This window comes from Podarcis liolepis, assembly GCF_965112155.1.
Source record: "Podarcis liolepis genome assembly, chromosome: 2".
Classification (NCBI taxonomy): domain Eukaryota; kingdom Metazoa; phylum Chordata; class Lepidosauria; order Squamata; family Lacertidae; genus Podarcis; species Podarcis liolepis.
In genome coordinates this window covers 117,040,241-117,056,266 of record NC_139555.1, presented here as the reverse complement: position 1 = coordinate 117,056,266, position 16,026 = coordinate 117,040,241, and the positions used below count along the sequence as shown (strand labels likewise).

At 46.0% G+C, this 16,026-nt stretch overlaps 1 protein-coding gene across 5 annotated transcripts; it reads left to right on the top strand.

Annotated features, from left to right (window-relative positions):
* Window positions 1-1,571: 1,571 nt before the first annotated feature.
* On the top strand, window positions 1,572-14,155 carry LOC310701225 (uncharacterized protein). Of its 5 annotated transcripts, none has more exons than XM_083491785.1 (8): window positions 1,572-1,769; window positions 2,725-2,838; window positions 3,966-4,037; window positions 5,654-5,863; window positions 6,973-6,995; window positions 7,462-7,574; window positions 10,080-10,112; window positions 11,392-14,155. In XM_083491785.1, the coding sequence occupies exons 2-8, from the start codon at window positions 2,824-2,826 to the stop codon at window positions 13,113-13,115; spliced, it is 2,190 nt and encodes a 729-aa protein (XP_083347911.1). In that variant the 5' UTR covers window positions 1,572-1,769; window positions 2,725-2,823; the 3' UTR covers window positions 13,116-14,155. The 5 variants fall into 5 exon arrangements, with proteins under 5 accessions (XP_083347911.1, XP_083347912.1, XP_083347910.1 ...); XM_083491786.1 differs by lacking the exon at window positions 1,572-1,769 and adding an exon at window positions 1,851-2,009; XM_083491784.1 differs by lacking the exons at window positions 1,572-1,769; window positions 2,725-2,838; window positions 3,966-4,037 and adding an exon at window positions 4,564-5,316 and having other exon boundaries at window positions 11,395-14,155.
* Window positions 14,156-16,026: the final 1,871 nt, after the last annotated feature.

The window sequence follows — 16,026 nt, the reverse complement described above, 5'->3', positions numbered from 1 at the left end:
GCTTGGAAGTTCTTTAAAACTGTGATATTAGAAGTTAAGATTGAATGTAGGCCAGGAAAAGTACTACCAGAGCTAAGAGGATGCCAGCATGGTTGATGACCAGAGTCAAGGCGGCTTTTAGAGGCAGGAAGGCTTCCTTCAGAAAATGGAAATCTCCTTCAAATGAGGAGGACAAAAGCTTAAAGCAAAAGAAAGCAGACGAAAAGGGATATAAAGAATTCATTCATTTTGCCATTTGTTAAAGGAGCGTATTGATTAAAAAAAAAAAAAGTTAAAACCAACCATACCAATTCTGCAACCACATCAAAAGCTGGAAACAGACTAGGAAGGCCATTGGAAACAAGGTAATTGCAAGCCTGCTGGAGGAGACTAAAGAGGAGCTGAATGAATTCTTCCTGCGCCTTTGTTCATGAACATGAAAAGGAGACTGCAAGGTGATTAAGGATTAAATTGGGGTGGTTCGCACCTGCCTCCCAGTTTGGTTATTTTTACTCTTGGCTCGATGATTAGCTTGAACTGTCTGTACTCTGATGTGATTTGATTTTTGAAGGGGTTTTTTGCTTTATATTAGTGGAAATTCACTGTATCGTAAAAAAAAGAAGTATAAATATCTGCCAACTGGGGGCAGCACCTTACACAGTGCTGCCATAAGAATGCAATCCTTGTGGAACCTTCTCAGTTCTGCACCAGCAATCAGGCAGGGAGGACTCAAAGTCCCTTGCCTTTGCCTCCATCCAGGCCTTGGAGCAGATTTCAGGGGGGCTGGGGAGCCTTGGAAGGTGAGGCATCAAGAGGCTGTTGTGGAAGGGGCTCTAGATTTAACCCACAACACTTATGTGGATCCCCAGAGCATTGTGACACATCCAGACAATGTGAGGGTCCTGGTGTGAGCATTCTCTGCCTTGGAAGCCTCACTATAATCAATTCTAGCTACTGAGCAGAGACACACTTTGCACAAGCTCAGAGGCGCCCTTGCTGTCGCTCATCAGTGCACAAGTTCCAAGTCTGAGCAGGGCAGAAACTGAAAGCAGTTGCCAGGGAGCTCATCCCCGGAAAGCCTCCCATCAAATTTAAGGCGTCAGTTGGTTTGGAAAGGTCGGCTAGGTGGCAGGGAACCTTCTTTGCATGCAAAAGGCCCCAGGTCCAATCCCTGCGATCACTAAGTATGGCTGGGAAAAACAGCTGCCTGAAACCCTGGAGAGCTGCTACTGCCAGTCAGGGCCAATGGGGTGGCATTGCGTAAAGCAGCTTTGCAAATCTGCTTAAAGATATGGAGATTTAGAACAGGGGTAGGCAAACTAAGGCCCATGGGCCCAATCACCCTCTAAATCCAACCTGCAGACGGTCCGGGAATCAGCATGTTTTTACATGAGTAGAATGTGTCCTTTTATTTAAAATGCATCTCTGGGTTATTTGTGGGGCCTGCCTGGTGTTTTTACATGAGTAGAATGTGTGCTTTTATTTAAAATGCATCTCTGGGCTATTTGTGAGGCAAAGGAATTTGTTCATTTTTATTTTTTAAAAAAATATAGTCCGGCCCAACACATGGTCTGAGGGAAGGTGGACCGGCCCATGGCTGAAAAAGGTTGCTGACCCCTGATTTAGAATAAAGCTCCACACTGGCGCACAAAGGGTTACGCTGCTAGAGATACACAATCATGCCTAGATCGACCAGGCAATTTGAGAAGCTGGTGAAGCCACTTCCTGTCCACACCTTGCCCTTTCCTGGGGGAAAAGTGAGGGTTGCAGCTCCCAGCTTGCAGGGCGAGGTGAGTTATAGGGGAATTTAGGAGGGAGGGGGCCATTTGCAGGAAAGTTGGGAGAAAATGATAGATCAAGGGCATCAATGGCTGCAAAAAGGACATAGGAAGCTCCTTTGTACTGAGTCAGCCCAGTACAGCTAATCTTTTTTATTTCTTTTTTAATGCAGAGAGAATAAACAGTTTGAGGAGAAGCTGAATGAATTCTTTGCTATGCTTTATTCATGAACTACAAAGGGAGGCTGCAAGGTGACTGAGGATTAAAATGGGGTGGCTTATTTTTACCCGTAGCTTGGGCTGCCTGTATTTTGGTATGATCCAGTTTTTTGTTCTGTAGTAGTGGAGACACGCTATATAGCAAGCAAATGTACAAATATCTGCCAGTCACAGTCAGCACCTTATGCAGAGTCAGCTGGGGCCTGAGTAAAAAGGACCTTGTCAATGTTTAAGGAAGCTTTTAATGTTTGATGCATTACTGTATTTTAATATTTTGTTGGAAGCTGCCCAGAGTGGCTGGGGAAGCCCAGCAAGATGGGCAGGGTATAAATAAATTATTATTATATCAAAATAAAAAAATTCCTTCCAGTAGCACCTTAAAGACCAACTAAGTTAGTTCTTGGTATGAGCTTTCGTGTGCATGCACACTTCTTCAGATAAGTGTGCATGCACACGAAAGCTCATACCAAGAACTAACTTAGTTGGTCTTTAAGGTGCTACTGGAAGGAATTTTTTTATTTTGACTATGGCAGACCAACACGGCTACCTATCTACTATTATTATATCATCATCATTAATGCAACTCTCTGGGATTTGCAGGTGGGGTGAGAGAACAGGGTGCTAAGATTGCTGGAATGGTACAGCAGCTCCCTTGCATGCAGAAAGTCCCGACATTCCCTGCCTGACATCTTCCTTATGTTCTTCTGTAAACTCCAATATCAAATATTTTTGTTTCTGCTCTGCTCAGAAAATTCACTGGCCCATCTGAATTTACTCCTCTGCCAGCTGCTTTGCCTCGCTGCAGATTCCGGTCATAGTTTGGTCTGGATCCAGCCCTTGAAGGAGAATGGCTGAAGCACAGGTAGGGACCCACAGATACTCCCCCCTCTCATTTTCTTCCAGCAGTGGTGGCTGGTGCCCCCTGGGACAGGTAGTGCGGGAGGCAGGGAGCTGAAGAAGAGGTGGTTACACCAGAGCCAAATGACAGGCAGAGCCAACTAATATAGGTTTATCCCTGTCCTCCTCCTCCCTGATATGAAGGCAAAACTGAGAGGGAGGAGGAAGAGGAGGAGGAACAAGCAGTGCACCCTCCTGGCCTCGTTGTAAGATGGCAGGGAGCAGCAGGTTGAGGACAAACTGAGGTAGATGGGGCAGTCCTTTCATTACCCTAATCATGGACCAGCCTTCCCTGCTTTCTCGGTGTGGCAATCACACAGGGTCCCCAGACATTTCACTGTCTATTGATCCCTGTGCCACCACTTTATTTCTTGCTGCTACCACCCACGCCCTACCTGGTACAATACTGAGTCCAGTCAGGGTTAAATTGGAACATAAACTTCTGTTTATTTATTGCAGTTTGACAAGCCTGTGGTTTCATAAACGGTATCGGTCAATTACAGACATGGGGTGCCTATCCAGACCTATAACTTCCGCTACCTGCTCTCACTCACTAAACCACCTCTCAGATATTTACTTGTCTTCCTAGCCCCTAACTGTTCCTGACTCAGTTTATTTTGCTACACTAACTCAACCTACCCACAGACTCTATCCCAATTCACTCCCACTCCAACCAACCTCCCAACAAACTCCCCTTCGCCCCTCACAGAGCTGGTTTTATAGTCCCTCTGACTCCACCCCCCTGGGTTCTGATTGGGTAACTTGTTTAACTATTTCACCTCCAGCACTCTCATATGTTAACGTCACACTCAGAGTATACCAGAAATTGTAATTTATTAAAATTGTCTGATGGGCTATCTGACAAATCTAGCAGAGCTCTTCTTACATTCTTATGACACAGCACACGAGGACAAAGGACTGGGAGGGAGGAGGGGAAACCAAGCTCCGCTAAAAAGTCTTTCACTAGCCAAAAACCCTGCTCAGAAATGAGAACTCAAGTCTTTCCCCAGTGGACTAGCTAGTTGAGGCTATTTTAATCAAGAAAGATTTTACTGTTTCAAAATGTGCCCCCTTTCACCCCTTTTGTTACAGGATCATCCGGTTTGCCCGACAAAAGAGGGAGACATCAAAACTGAGGATCAGCAGAGTAGTGAAGACCTGCCGGTAGGCATCCTTAATCCACTCACTTAAGTAAAACGATGGAAGGAACTTGAGGAGAGCCAGGGAGAGCCAGTGTGGTGTAGTGGTTAAGAGCGATAGACTCGTAATCTGGTGAACTGGGTTCGCGTCTCCGCTCCTCCACATGCAGCTGCTGGGTGACCTTGGGCCAGTCACAGCCCCACTCACCTCACAGAGTGTTTGTTGTGGGGGAGGAAGCGAAAGGAGAATGTTAGCCGCTTTGAGACTCCTTTGGGTAGTGATAAAGCGGGATATCAAATCCAAACTCTTTCTTTCTCTTTCTTTCTTCACCCAGTGCATCATTAATGCATGGAACTACCCGCCACATGGTGTCCTGACAGCCACAGGCTTGAGTGGATTTAAGAGTGGATAACACCCGTTCACAGGGACATAGGAAACTGCCATATAACAAGTCAAACCAAACTGGTCCTGCTAGCTCAGTATTTTCTACACTGAATGGGAGCAGCTGACCAGGGCTTCAGGCGATAATTTTTTACCAGCCATGCCTGGAGATCCTGGGGGTTAAACCTGGAACATTCTATAGGTTGTCTGAGTCTTTTTGGAGGGGCAATGTGGGATACCAATTAGTTAAACAAACAAAACATGTGAAGTAAGAATTCAACATCCTGAGAATCTCAGCTTCTTTCTTTTTATTTGTGATGTAAAATGCACACTGCTAGCACTGCTGTCAAGATACGACTGAGAAGGCATTGGCAGAGACCACGTGAGCAAGCAGTTCTTCTTCCTCTCTCATAATACGAGAACCCAGGACCATTCAAAAAGAACACTGGGAGATTCAGGGCAGACAAACCAAAGGGTTTCTTCACACAGTTGAACTATGGCATTCGCTCCCACCAGAGGCAGTGAAGGCTACCAACTGAGATGGCTTTAAAAGAGAATTAGCATCTTTAAGAGATGCCCTGACAAATTTATGAAAGATAAGGCTACCAATGGTTACTAGCTATGATGGCTGTTCTCTACCTTCACATCTGAGGCAGTATTTGTTAAGGATAACGGTTTAATTGCCTGAAATGGGAATGTTTGCTTCTGTTGAATTGGTGTGTATTTTTAGCATAGGTTCTTTTTTCCTTTGGCAGTAGCTCTCTCATGTGATTGGCTGGCTGTGAGTCACATGAGAGAGGCATTCCATTCTGTTGTGACTGTTATTCAAGTAACTGTCGTTTTTAACTGGCTTTCTGCTTCTGTGTGTGAAGGGGAATGGCTGCTGAGAGAGGTTTCTCAGGATCTGCTAAGGACAGTGTGTGTTTGTGTCATCTTTCTGAAGTGAATCGGACAGAGGAGATTTCCTAAATGTTAATAGGGAGAAACCTGAGCATGATATTGTAAATATATTCTTCTAAGTTATATGTTTATGATAGTCAAGGGTTATTTGCTGTTGTGCTCAGGTGCTGCTTAGAGGCCTCTTGACTGAGGCATCTTGTTGGCCACTGTGAGAACAGGATGGTGGACTAGATGGGCCATTTGGCCTGATCCAGCAGGATTATTTTTATGGCAGTCCTTAGTCAGAGCTATGGATTCTCTGATCTATGGGATTTTCTCCCAGGCTCACCGCCCACTTCTTAAATCTTGCCTTCTGGCAGAGAGAAATAGAAGCTGAGAGGATTAAGATTGTCCAGGCGTGGAAGGAGATGCACAAGATTCTCGATGAGCAGCAGCAGCTTCTGCTGAAGTGGCTACAGAACATGGAGGGTGACGTTCTCCGCAGAAAGAAGGAGGTGCTCCGAATCACCAGGGAGACTTCCCTCCTCCGTGAACTGGAAAAGGAGAAGAATCCACAGCAGCCATTACTGGTAGGAAGAGTGGGATCTTGGAAAGTCAGTGGCAAACTGGGAACCTGTGGGCTTCTGACTGTTGCTGGACTACAACTCCCAACATACTGCCTGGGGCCAATGGGAGCTAAAACGTAATTAAATTAAATTAGTTAAATGTATTTTCATTGATTAATCAGTTACAGTGGTACCTCGGGTTAAGTACTTAATCCGTTCCGGAGGTCCGTTCTTAACCTGAAACTGTTCTTAACCTGAAGCACCACTTTAGCGAATGGGGCCTCCTGCTGCTGCCGCAAAGCCCAATTTCTGTTCTTATCCTGAAGCAAAGTTCTTAACCTGAAGCACTATTTCTGGGTTAGCGGAGTCTGTAACCTGAAGTGTATGTAACCTGAAGCGTATGTAACCCGAGGTACCACTGTACTTGATTGCTTTAAAAGTGCAGATGAAAATGGTTCTGATGAAAAAAATAAAATTGTTTTCCTTGCAGCTTTTAGTATAGTAAAAATAATGTTACATTGCCCAACAATCCTCCTATTATTGATTAAAAGGCTTTTTCAATTATTATAGCAGAGGTGGGGAAATGCGTTCAGATCCTGACCTCCCCTAAGGGGCCATTTCTGACAAGTGGACATAGTTATCATGACATCAGATGAAGCATTTTCTTTTGCCCGTACAGTTTGTAACCACCTGGCAAGGTTGAAGGTCAGCTGTGTCCTTACTTGCCCCATACCTGGTGTCATATGGGGTACGTGGGTGTGGCTTGAATAAAACAGCCTCAGGGGCCAAATTAGGACCTCTTCAACGGACAATTGAATCTGCCATGAACATTTGGGATGTAATATGCATATTATTATTATTATTATTATTATTATTATTATTATTATTATTTCTGATTGTTCTAGGCTGCATACCCTCTACATTTTAAAAGCACATTTCCCCTCTCAATGATTTCTGGCACTGTAGTTAACACCACACAGAGTTACAATTACCAGGTACCCTTAACAAACTACAGTGTCTATCATTCTTTGAAAGAATTAGCTTCAAATGGCCTTGCCTGTCTTGCACAACATAGCAAGAATATTCTCTGGCAACTCCGTAAACTGTTCTTTTCATCTTTTCTTTTGTTGCAGGGTTTACACAGCACTGGCCGCAGGTGAGGTCTGAATTCAATTTTGCTAGCTCCTCCTATTGGGCAGATAGTTCATCTTCTCTGAACTATGAGGTGCTGGGATCAGTGGGTGGGGGAAGGAATTTGAGGGAGAGCCCACACACAGTTTCTTTAAAAGTCCTTGTACCAGGAGCAGCCAACATTTTGTCCTCCAAATATTGAACTCCAGCTGCCATCATCCCTGGACAACAACATATTCTTAGCCATCCCTGTCCTGGGTCCTGCACTATAAATTGAAAGCAATATCATGTCACTTAAGACAGTCATGGCTCCCCTTCCCACAACGATTCCTGTGAATTCTAGAAGCTTCTATCATGTCAGGGTGTTTGACTAGACGGGCTCTTTGGCCTGATCCAAGAGTTCATGGATGTTTCGCCTCCTCCTCCTCCAACAGAGACAGTTAACTTTCTCTCTCTCTCTCTCTCTCTCTCTCTCTCTCTCTCTCTTGCAGAGATGATACATTCTTCCCAAAACCACAGCCGGATTTGGGCGAGCTGGAGCAGAGGCTGAGCGATTTCTCCCACAAAAGGGCTGCTTTGCTGGAAACGCTGCTGGCATTCAAAGGTGAAGAAGGATTTTTATTTGCTAGGATCTTTCGAAAAGCCACAATGACATATACCGTATTTTTCGCTCTATAACACGCACCTGACCATAACACGCACATCGTTTTTAGAGGAGGAAAACAAGGGAAAAAATATTCTGAATGAAACAGTGGACGTATCATTTTTGTGCTTCATGCTGTGGCCACAGACATGTGATCTGATGGTGAATTTGGGGTGACCCAATGCAAAAATCCTGAGAATCCCTGTGGATCCATGCTTTGTAACCACGTTTTTGCACCATTGCAGCCCCAGGCAACAGTGGGTGCGTGATTTGGGGGGGGGGCAGGCTGTAGCCATGGACATGCTATGTGCTCTGATGGTGAATTTTGGCTGACCCAATGCAAAGATCCTGAGGATCCATGTGGATCCATGCTTTGTAACCACGTTTTTGCACCATTGCAGCCCCAGGCAACAATGGGTGTGTGATTTTGGGGGGGCAGGCTGTAGCCATGGACATGCTGTGTGCTCTGATGGTGAATTTGGGGTGACCCAATGCAAAGATCCTGAGGATCCATGTGGATCCATGCTTTGTAACCACATTTTAAGTGGGGAGGGAAGGAAAAACACAGAAGGCTAAGAATGCAGGAGAGGGCTATAACGTGAGGAAAGGAAGGCAAAAGTTTCCCCCCACCCACCCACACAAGCCAGCCACTGTTTAAGGATTTCATCCTTTTAAATGGAAGAAAGCATATTTGAATGCTGTGTGTCTCCAAAAACAAAAAGCAGGAAGTCAAATCAGAATTTTAAGCCGAACCTGTAATCTCTCTTCCCTTCACAAACATTGTTCCCTCCGGAGCAGGGACAGGATAGAGCGACGCTCTGCTTTCCTCTCTTCTTGCCTGGAGGGGAGGGGCTTTCCCTGCTCTTTGTTCGGACGCTCCGCTTTCCTCTCTTCTTGCCTGGAGGGGAGGGGCTTTCCCTGCTCTTTGTTCCGTTTGAGCAAACACAGCAACGAAACAGAGCAGGGTGGGCAGTAAGACCCTGAGGCAGAATGCAGGAAAGCAACAGCTTCCTCTCTCACGGAGCTCCCTTCTCCCTGAAGCACGGTTTGATTTTTGCCTTATTTTTCGGCTCCAGGGACCACACATTCGCTGCATAACACGCACAGACATTTCCCCTTCCTTTTTAGGAGAAAAAATCTGCGTGTTATAGAGCGAAAAATACGGTAGGTAAAGTGAAAACAAAAAATGCACAGTTGTGTCTAATGTTAGTCCTATGCAAAGTGGACCCATTGGAATTCATGCAGAGGACTATGGCCTCATCTGCAATTATATATACAGTCAAACCTCGGTTGTCAAATGTAATCTGTTTTGGAAGCCCGTTCGGCTTCCGAAATGTTCAACAACCAAGGTGCGGCGGCTTCCTGCACTCAAGCGGAAGCCACATTGGATGTTCAGCTTCCGAAAAACATTCGAAAACTGGAGCAGTTACTTCCGGGTTTTTGGTGTTCAGGAGCCAAAACATTCCAAAACAGAGCCATTTGGGAACCAAGGTTTGACTGTACATTTAAAGTAGTAGCATTCTGTCTTAAACAAGAATGGCTTCCCTCAAAGAATTCTGAGAAGTGTAGTTTGTTAAGGGTCCTGAGAGTTGCTGGGATAGCAAAGCTACAGGGAACCAGGCAGAGGGCCTTCTCGGTAGTGGCGCCCGCCCTGTGGAACACCCTCCCATCAGATGTCAAAGAGATAAACAGCTACTTGACATTCAGAAGACATCTTAAGGCAGCCCTGTTCAGGGAAGTTTTTAATGTGTGACATCTTAGTGTATTTTTGGTCTTTGTGGAAGCCGCCCAGAGTGACTGGGGAAACCCAGCCAGATGGGTGGGGTACAAATAATAAATTATTATTATTATTATTATTATTATTATTATTATTATTATTATTACTACCCCATTCTCCTCAGAGTTCCTTGCAAAGAGGGATTGTTTGTTAAGCCACACTGAGGACTTTTGTCTACTGTTTGTCTGTGACATCGGTGTCACCATGCCACAGACGTATGGAGAGGCAGGGCTTCTAAGTCTTTTAAAATTGTGAATGCATGATGATTTGGGCTCATGATGACATTGGGGAGGTTATCCCTGCTTTCAATACTGTTTCAGCCTGCAAACGTTTTAGGGCGGACCTACTGACAAGTTTGCAATCAGAGCATGTTCCCCAAATTCCTGCTGGAATCCTGTAACTTTTTACACCACGCATGTTCCAGTTTATTTATTGGACCTGCTTTTGTGGTGCTGTAAATCCAGGAGTGTCGCTCCCGATGATAATATTGCGGTAATGTTGTGAAAGCATCACAGGGCTACAAGTAAAGGAGAATGACCTCTGGTTGGTCCAGTATGAATACAGCATGAATTGGCTAATTAGTGTGTTAATTGCCAGAAAGCCCACCAGCTGTTGGAAGGGGCCCTGAGAGGGAAAGAGAAAAAGGACAAAATGGTGAAGGATGTTAATTTTTTTCTTTCTTTCTGCAGGAAATCTGCATCTGGAGTTGAAGAGGAATGGAGGTACATACACACTTTAACTTTAAAAAAAAATACATACTAGAAACCATCAGCCCAACACATTTTGCTGCCTGAATGAAGGATGATAATATATATTTTTATAGCTCAACATTTCTAATCTTACAGGGTTTAAAATTCTTTTTATATTATGATGATGATGATGATGATGATGATGATGATGATGACAAAGTAATAATCATAAATAAATAAGAATAAAAATGTGTACCCCACAACCGAGACCATTCCATTGTAACTATCCAAACTCCCAAAATTTCAACACCTCTCGCCATGGTTTGACCCCTTTCTGTTTTAACAGTACAAATTCTACAAACACCTTCCATATCTCTTCAAAATCATTTATCCTGCATATTCCCTGTCTTAACCTTAATGGCACATATTAATTTATCATTAATAGCTATATCCCACACCTCTTTATACCATTCTTCCATTTTATATTCTGCTTGCTCCTTCCACTTCCCAATTATAACAATCTGTGCGGCTGTCAATAAATTTGTGAGCAAGTCCTTCACAGCCTGCGAACCTTCCACCCCATCGTAAATTGATAATGATGCTACCTCTGGACTTCCAGTCAGCTTAATGCCAGTGATTTCCTGTTATCTCCTTATACACCCTTTGCCCAAGAAAATGTTCATATTTACACCCCACCACATGTGAACATAATTCCCGGTTTCCTGGCATCCCCTCCAACATAACACCGAATATTCATGGTTTATTTGATTTAATCTGACTGGGGTTAGATACCATCTCCAAACTAATTTATAATAATTTTCTTTTATTCTTAAATAAATTTCATGAAGATAGGAACACAGGAAACTGCTTTATCCTGACTCAAAACCATTGGCCCATCTGGCTCAGTACAGTGGTACCTCGGGTTAAGAACTTAATTCGTTCTGGAGGTCCATTCTTAACCTGAAACTGTTCTTAACCTGAGGTACCACTTTAGCTAATGGGGCCTCCTGCTGCCGCCGCGTGATTTCTGTTCTCATTCTTAAGCAAAGTTCTTAACCCGAGGTACTATTTCTGGGTTAGCGGAGTCTGTAACCTGAAGCGTCTGTAACCCGAGGTACCACTGTATTGTCTACTTTGACTGGCAGTGGCTTACAAGGGTTTCAGAGAGAGAGTCCCTGCCTGAAGCTGGGACCTTATATGCAAAGCAGATGCTCTGCTACTTAGCTAAAACCCTTCCTACAATGATTGAAATCATAGAATTTATCAGATTTTGCTGCATTCATAGAACAGTATCCAACTTGCTTATTTCTAGCAGGAGACGTCCAGGTGAGCAACATGGAGGATGAGAAACCTCTGATGGATCATACTGAGCAACAGGAATGGAACGATAGGACAACGGAAGGAGCAGCGGAGAAAAGGTCTCTGTGCCCTGAACCGAAGGCCACTTCTGAGGATGAACATGGCTCAAAAAGAGAGCAGAGGAAGTGTCTGGACAAAGGGGAGGAGGACAAATCTATTCCCTGCAAAGGAAACAACTGTGACCTTGATGGGCACAAAGTTCTGCCAAGGACTCAACAGATCAAGAAGCAAAGGATGTGTGCCGAGTGCGGGAAATGCTTCAGTCAGAAGTCAAACCTTATTACACATCAGAGAATCCACACCGGTGAGAAGCCGTACGAGTGTGCCGACTGCGGAAAGCGCTTCCGCCAGAGATCGGGCCTCATTTCGCACCAGAGAACCCACACGGGCGAGAGGCCGCACAAATGCTTGCACTGCGAGAAGAGCTTCCGGTTCCACTCCAACCTCATCATGCACGAGAGGACCCACACGGAGGAGAAGCCGTACAAGTGCTCGCATTGTGGGAAGCGCTTCAACCAGCGGTCGAACCTCGTCAGTCACGAAGGGACCCACCGGCAAGAGAAGGCGTGCAAGTGTTCCGAGTGCGGGAAAAGCTTCCGCCGGAGCTCAGAGCTCACAGTCCACAAGATGACCCACACGGGGGAAAAGCCATACAAGTGCCTCCAATGCGGGAAAGGGTTCAGGAGGAGGGCGGACCTCATTGTGCATGAGAGGACCCACACGGGAGAGAAGCCGTACGGCTGCCCCGATTGCGGGAAAAGCTTCAGCCAGAGGTCAGGCTTAATTGCGCACGAGCGGACGCACACAGCAGAGAAGCTGCACGAGTGTGTGGTGTGCGACAAGGGCTTCAGCTACACCACACACCTTGCCGTGCATGAGAAGCCAGACCTCACCACACATCGCACGGGCGAGAAGCCGTACGAATGCGCAGACTGCGGGAAGAGCTTCTGCCAGAGATCGAAACTCGCCGTCCACCAGAGAACCCACGTGCGTGAGAAGCCGTACAAATGCTCTCACTGCGAGAAGAGCTTTGGCTTCCGGTCCTACCTCATCGCACACGAGAGAATCCACACAGGGGAAAAGCCGTTCAAATGCTCGCGTTGTGGGAAGGGCTTCAGTCAGCGGTCGGCCCTCAAAGGTCATGAAGGGACTCACCAGGAAGAGAAGCCGTACAAGTGCGCCGAGTGTGGGAAAAGCTTCTGCCGGAGCTCAGAGCTCCTCGTCCACCTGATGACCCACACGGGGGAGAAGCCGTACAAGTGCCCTCAGTGCGGGAAGCGCTTCAGAAGGAAGCCGGAGCTCATCATCCACGAGAGGATCCACACGGGCGAGAAGCCGTACAAGTGCGCAGACTGCGGGAAAAGCTTCAGCCAGATGTCGGGCCTCCTCAGTCACGGACGTACCCACCGGGAAGAGAAGCCGTACAAGTGTGCAGACTGTGGGAAGGGTTTCAGGAGGAAGTCGGACCTCATCGTGCACGAGAGGACCCACACGGGGGAAAAACCATACAAGTGCGCGGAGTGCGGGAAGGGGTTCAGGAGGAGGACGGATCTCATTGTGCATGAGAGGACCCACACAGGGGAAAAACCGTACAAGTGCCCTCACTGCGAGAAAAGCTTCAGGCAGAAGCCAGGCCTGAACGTGCACCAGAGGACCCACACAGAGGAAAAGCCGTAGAAATGTGTGGTTTGCGACAAGAGCTCCAGCCGTGCCTCACACCTTTGAGATGACCCGTGGAAAAGCAGCCATTTAAGAGCCTGGACTGTGGGAAAAGCTTTGACTGGAAACTGGATCTCACCGCGCACTGCCAGAACCACACAGCAGAGAAACCATACGAATGTGTGGACTGTGGAAAGTCAGCCAGAGGCCAAGCCTGTGTACGCATGAGAGGACCCACCTGGGCAAGAGGCTCTACCTGTGTGTCAAGTGCGAGAAGAGCTTCCAGAACAGCTCCAACCAAGTCACACCGAAGGGCCCTCTCCAAAGTGAAGTCTTGCAGGTGCTCGGAGTGCGGGAAAAGCTTCCTGGGGAGTTTGGATCTTAGCAGACATCAGAGATTCCACACAGGAGAGAGCTCACGAGCAGCCCAATTATTTGGAAAACTTATTTTAAATAAACAGTGGTTTTGCACAGTGCTGGCTTTGTTCACTGTTGGCTGTAGACTGGCGTATGTGGGTGCTGGTGCATGGCATTATGGGATGCCGTCATTATAAAATGGTGCTGTAGCTCTAGGCTCAAGCAAGAGGGCTGAAAGGTCTGGCTGATTATTGAAAATGGAATAGGTCCACTCTCCTTGCCTCTACAGCTCCCAGTGTTCTCTCACCCTCATTTCACTCCCCTTCTCAGACAATTCCTTCTTGGTTTCCTCTGGACCAAGGATGGGGAACCTGCAGCCCTGCATACATTGTTTTATTATTATTATTATGGAACATAAAATATTTATATCACACCTTTTTCTTCAGGGAGCTCAAGCTGGCATACATGGTTCCCCCCCCCTTCCCCCACTCATTTAAAACCTGCATATCGTTCTAACAGATGGACTGTGTGATTCTTTTTTCTAATGAAACAAAGTTTTCTTCTTTTTAAATCATTTGGAACCATCCCCCCCCCCTTTTACTTTTACTCCCAATGGATGGGGACTTGTTTACTGTAACAGCCAAAACTCTGAAAGTAAGATATTCCCTTATTGGAAAGTAAAACATTCCCTTATTTGCAAAGCTAAGTGTCTGTGATTTATTCTAATCTAAGTATTTTCACGGGCAATGTTTAAAGGCGGATGAGAACAGATGTAAAATCTCACCCAAGTTTTAATGTACTTGGAGCAATCGGCCATTGTGCTAACTCTGCTACGAGAGAATAATAATCTTTTTCAAAACTCTTTCACCAACAGTTAGGAAACCCTGCTTAGTGCCCTCCCAGAACTGCCATTCCAAAGTAGCTTAACGTCACTCCCTCTTATCAGGGAACTGAGGGAACCGCAGGGCTTCACCTACATATGGTTTTTACAGGAAGCAAAATATCAGTGTACTTGTGCATGTGATCTTGCAAAACATCTGCCTGTGTGTGTGACAGAGCCTGCCCATACACCAGGCCAGGCTCGGGTGGCGCTGTGGTCTAAACCACTGAGCCTCTTGGGTTTGCCAGTCAGAAGGTCAGCAGTTGGCTAGTTTAGATGTATTCAAGTCTCCAGGGCCAGATGAACTGCATCCAAGAGTATTAAAAGAACTGGCAGATGTGATCTCAGAACCACTGGCAGTCATCTTTGAGAATTCCTGGAGAACAGGCGAAGTCCCGGCAGACTGGAGGAGGGCAAATGTTGTCCCTATTTTCAAAAAGGGGAAAAGAGAGGACCCAAATAATTACCGCCCAGTCAGTCTGACATCAATACCAGGGAAGATTCTGGAGCAGATCATTAAGCAAACAGTCTGTGAGCACCTAGAAAGGAATGCTGTGATTACCAATAGTCAGCATGGATTTCTGAAAAATAAGTCATGTCAGACTAACCTGATCTCGTTTTTTGACAGAATTACAAGCCTGGTAGATGAAGGGAACGCAGTGGATGTAGCCTACCTTGATTTCAGCAAGGCATTTGACAAGGTGCCCCATGATATTCTTGTAAAGAAGCTGGTAAAATGCGGTCTTGACTATGCTACCACTCAGTGGATTTGTAACTGGCTGACTGACCGAACCCAAAGGGTGCTCATCAATGGTTCCTCTTCATCCTGGAGAAGAGTGACTAGTGGGGTGCCACAGGGTTCTGTCTTGGGCCCGGTCTTATTCAACATCTTTATCAACGACTTGGATGATGGACTCAAGGGCATCCTGATCAAATTTGCAGATGACACCAAACTGGGAGGGGTGGCTAACACCCCAGAGGACAGGATCACACTTCAAAACGACCTTGACAGATTAGAGAACTGGGCCAAAACAAACAAGATGAACTTTAACAGGGAGAAATGTAAAGTATTGCACTTGGGCAAAAAAAATGAGAGGCACAAATACAAGATGGGTGACACCTAGCTTGAGAGCAGTACATGTGAAAAGGATCTAGGAGTCTTGGTTGACCACAAACTTGACATGAGCCAACAGTGTGACGCGGCAACTAAAAAGCCAATGCAATTCTGGGTCTCATCAATAGGAGTATAGCATCTAGATCAAGGGAAGTAATAGTGCCACTGTATTCTGCTCTGGTCAGACCTCACCTGGAGTACTGTGTCCAGTTCTGGGCACCACAGTTCAAGAAGGACACTGACAAACTGGAACGTGTCCAGAGGAGGGCAACCAAAATGGTCAAAGGCCTGGAAACGATGCCTTATGAGGAACGGCTAAGGGAGCTGGGCATGTTTAGCCTGGAGAAGAGGTTAAGGGGTGATATGATAGATGTCACATAGAGGAGGGAGAAAGGTTGTTTTCTGCTGCTCCAGAGAAGCGGACACGGAGCAATGGATCCAAACTACAAGAAAGAAGATTCCACCTAAACATTAGGAAGAACTTCCTGACAGTAAGAGCTGTTCGACAGTGGCATTTGCTGCCAAGGAGTGTGGTGGAGTCTCCTACTTTGGAGGTCTTTAAGCAGAGGCTTGACAAC

Coding starts and splice junctions, on each gene's coding strand:
- LOC310701225 (XM_083491783.1), top strand. CDS start 5,185: ATGAGAGAGGCATTCCATTCTGTTGTGACTGTTATTCAAGTAACTGTC. Junction 5,317..5,653: donor ATCTGCTAAGGACAGTGTGT/GTTTGTGTCATC, acceptor GCCTTCTGGCAG/AGAGAAATAGAAGCTGAGAG. Junction 7,575..10,079: donor AACGCTGCTGGCATTCAAAG/GTGAAGAAGGAT, acceptor TTCTTTCTGCAG/GAAATCTGCATCTGGAGTTG.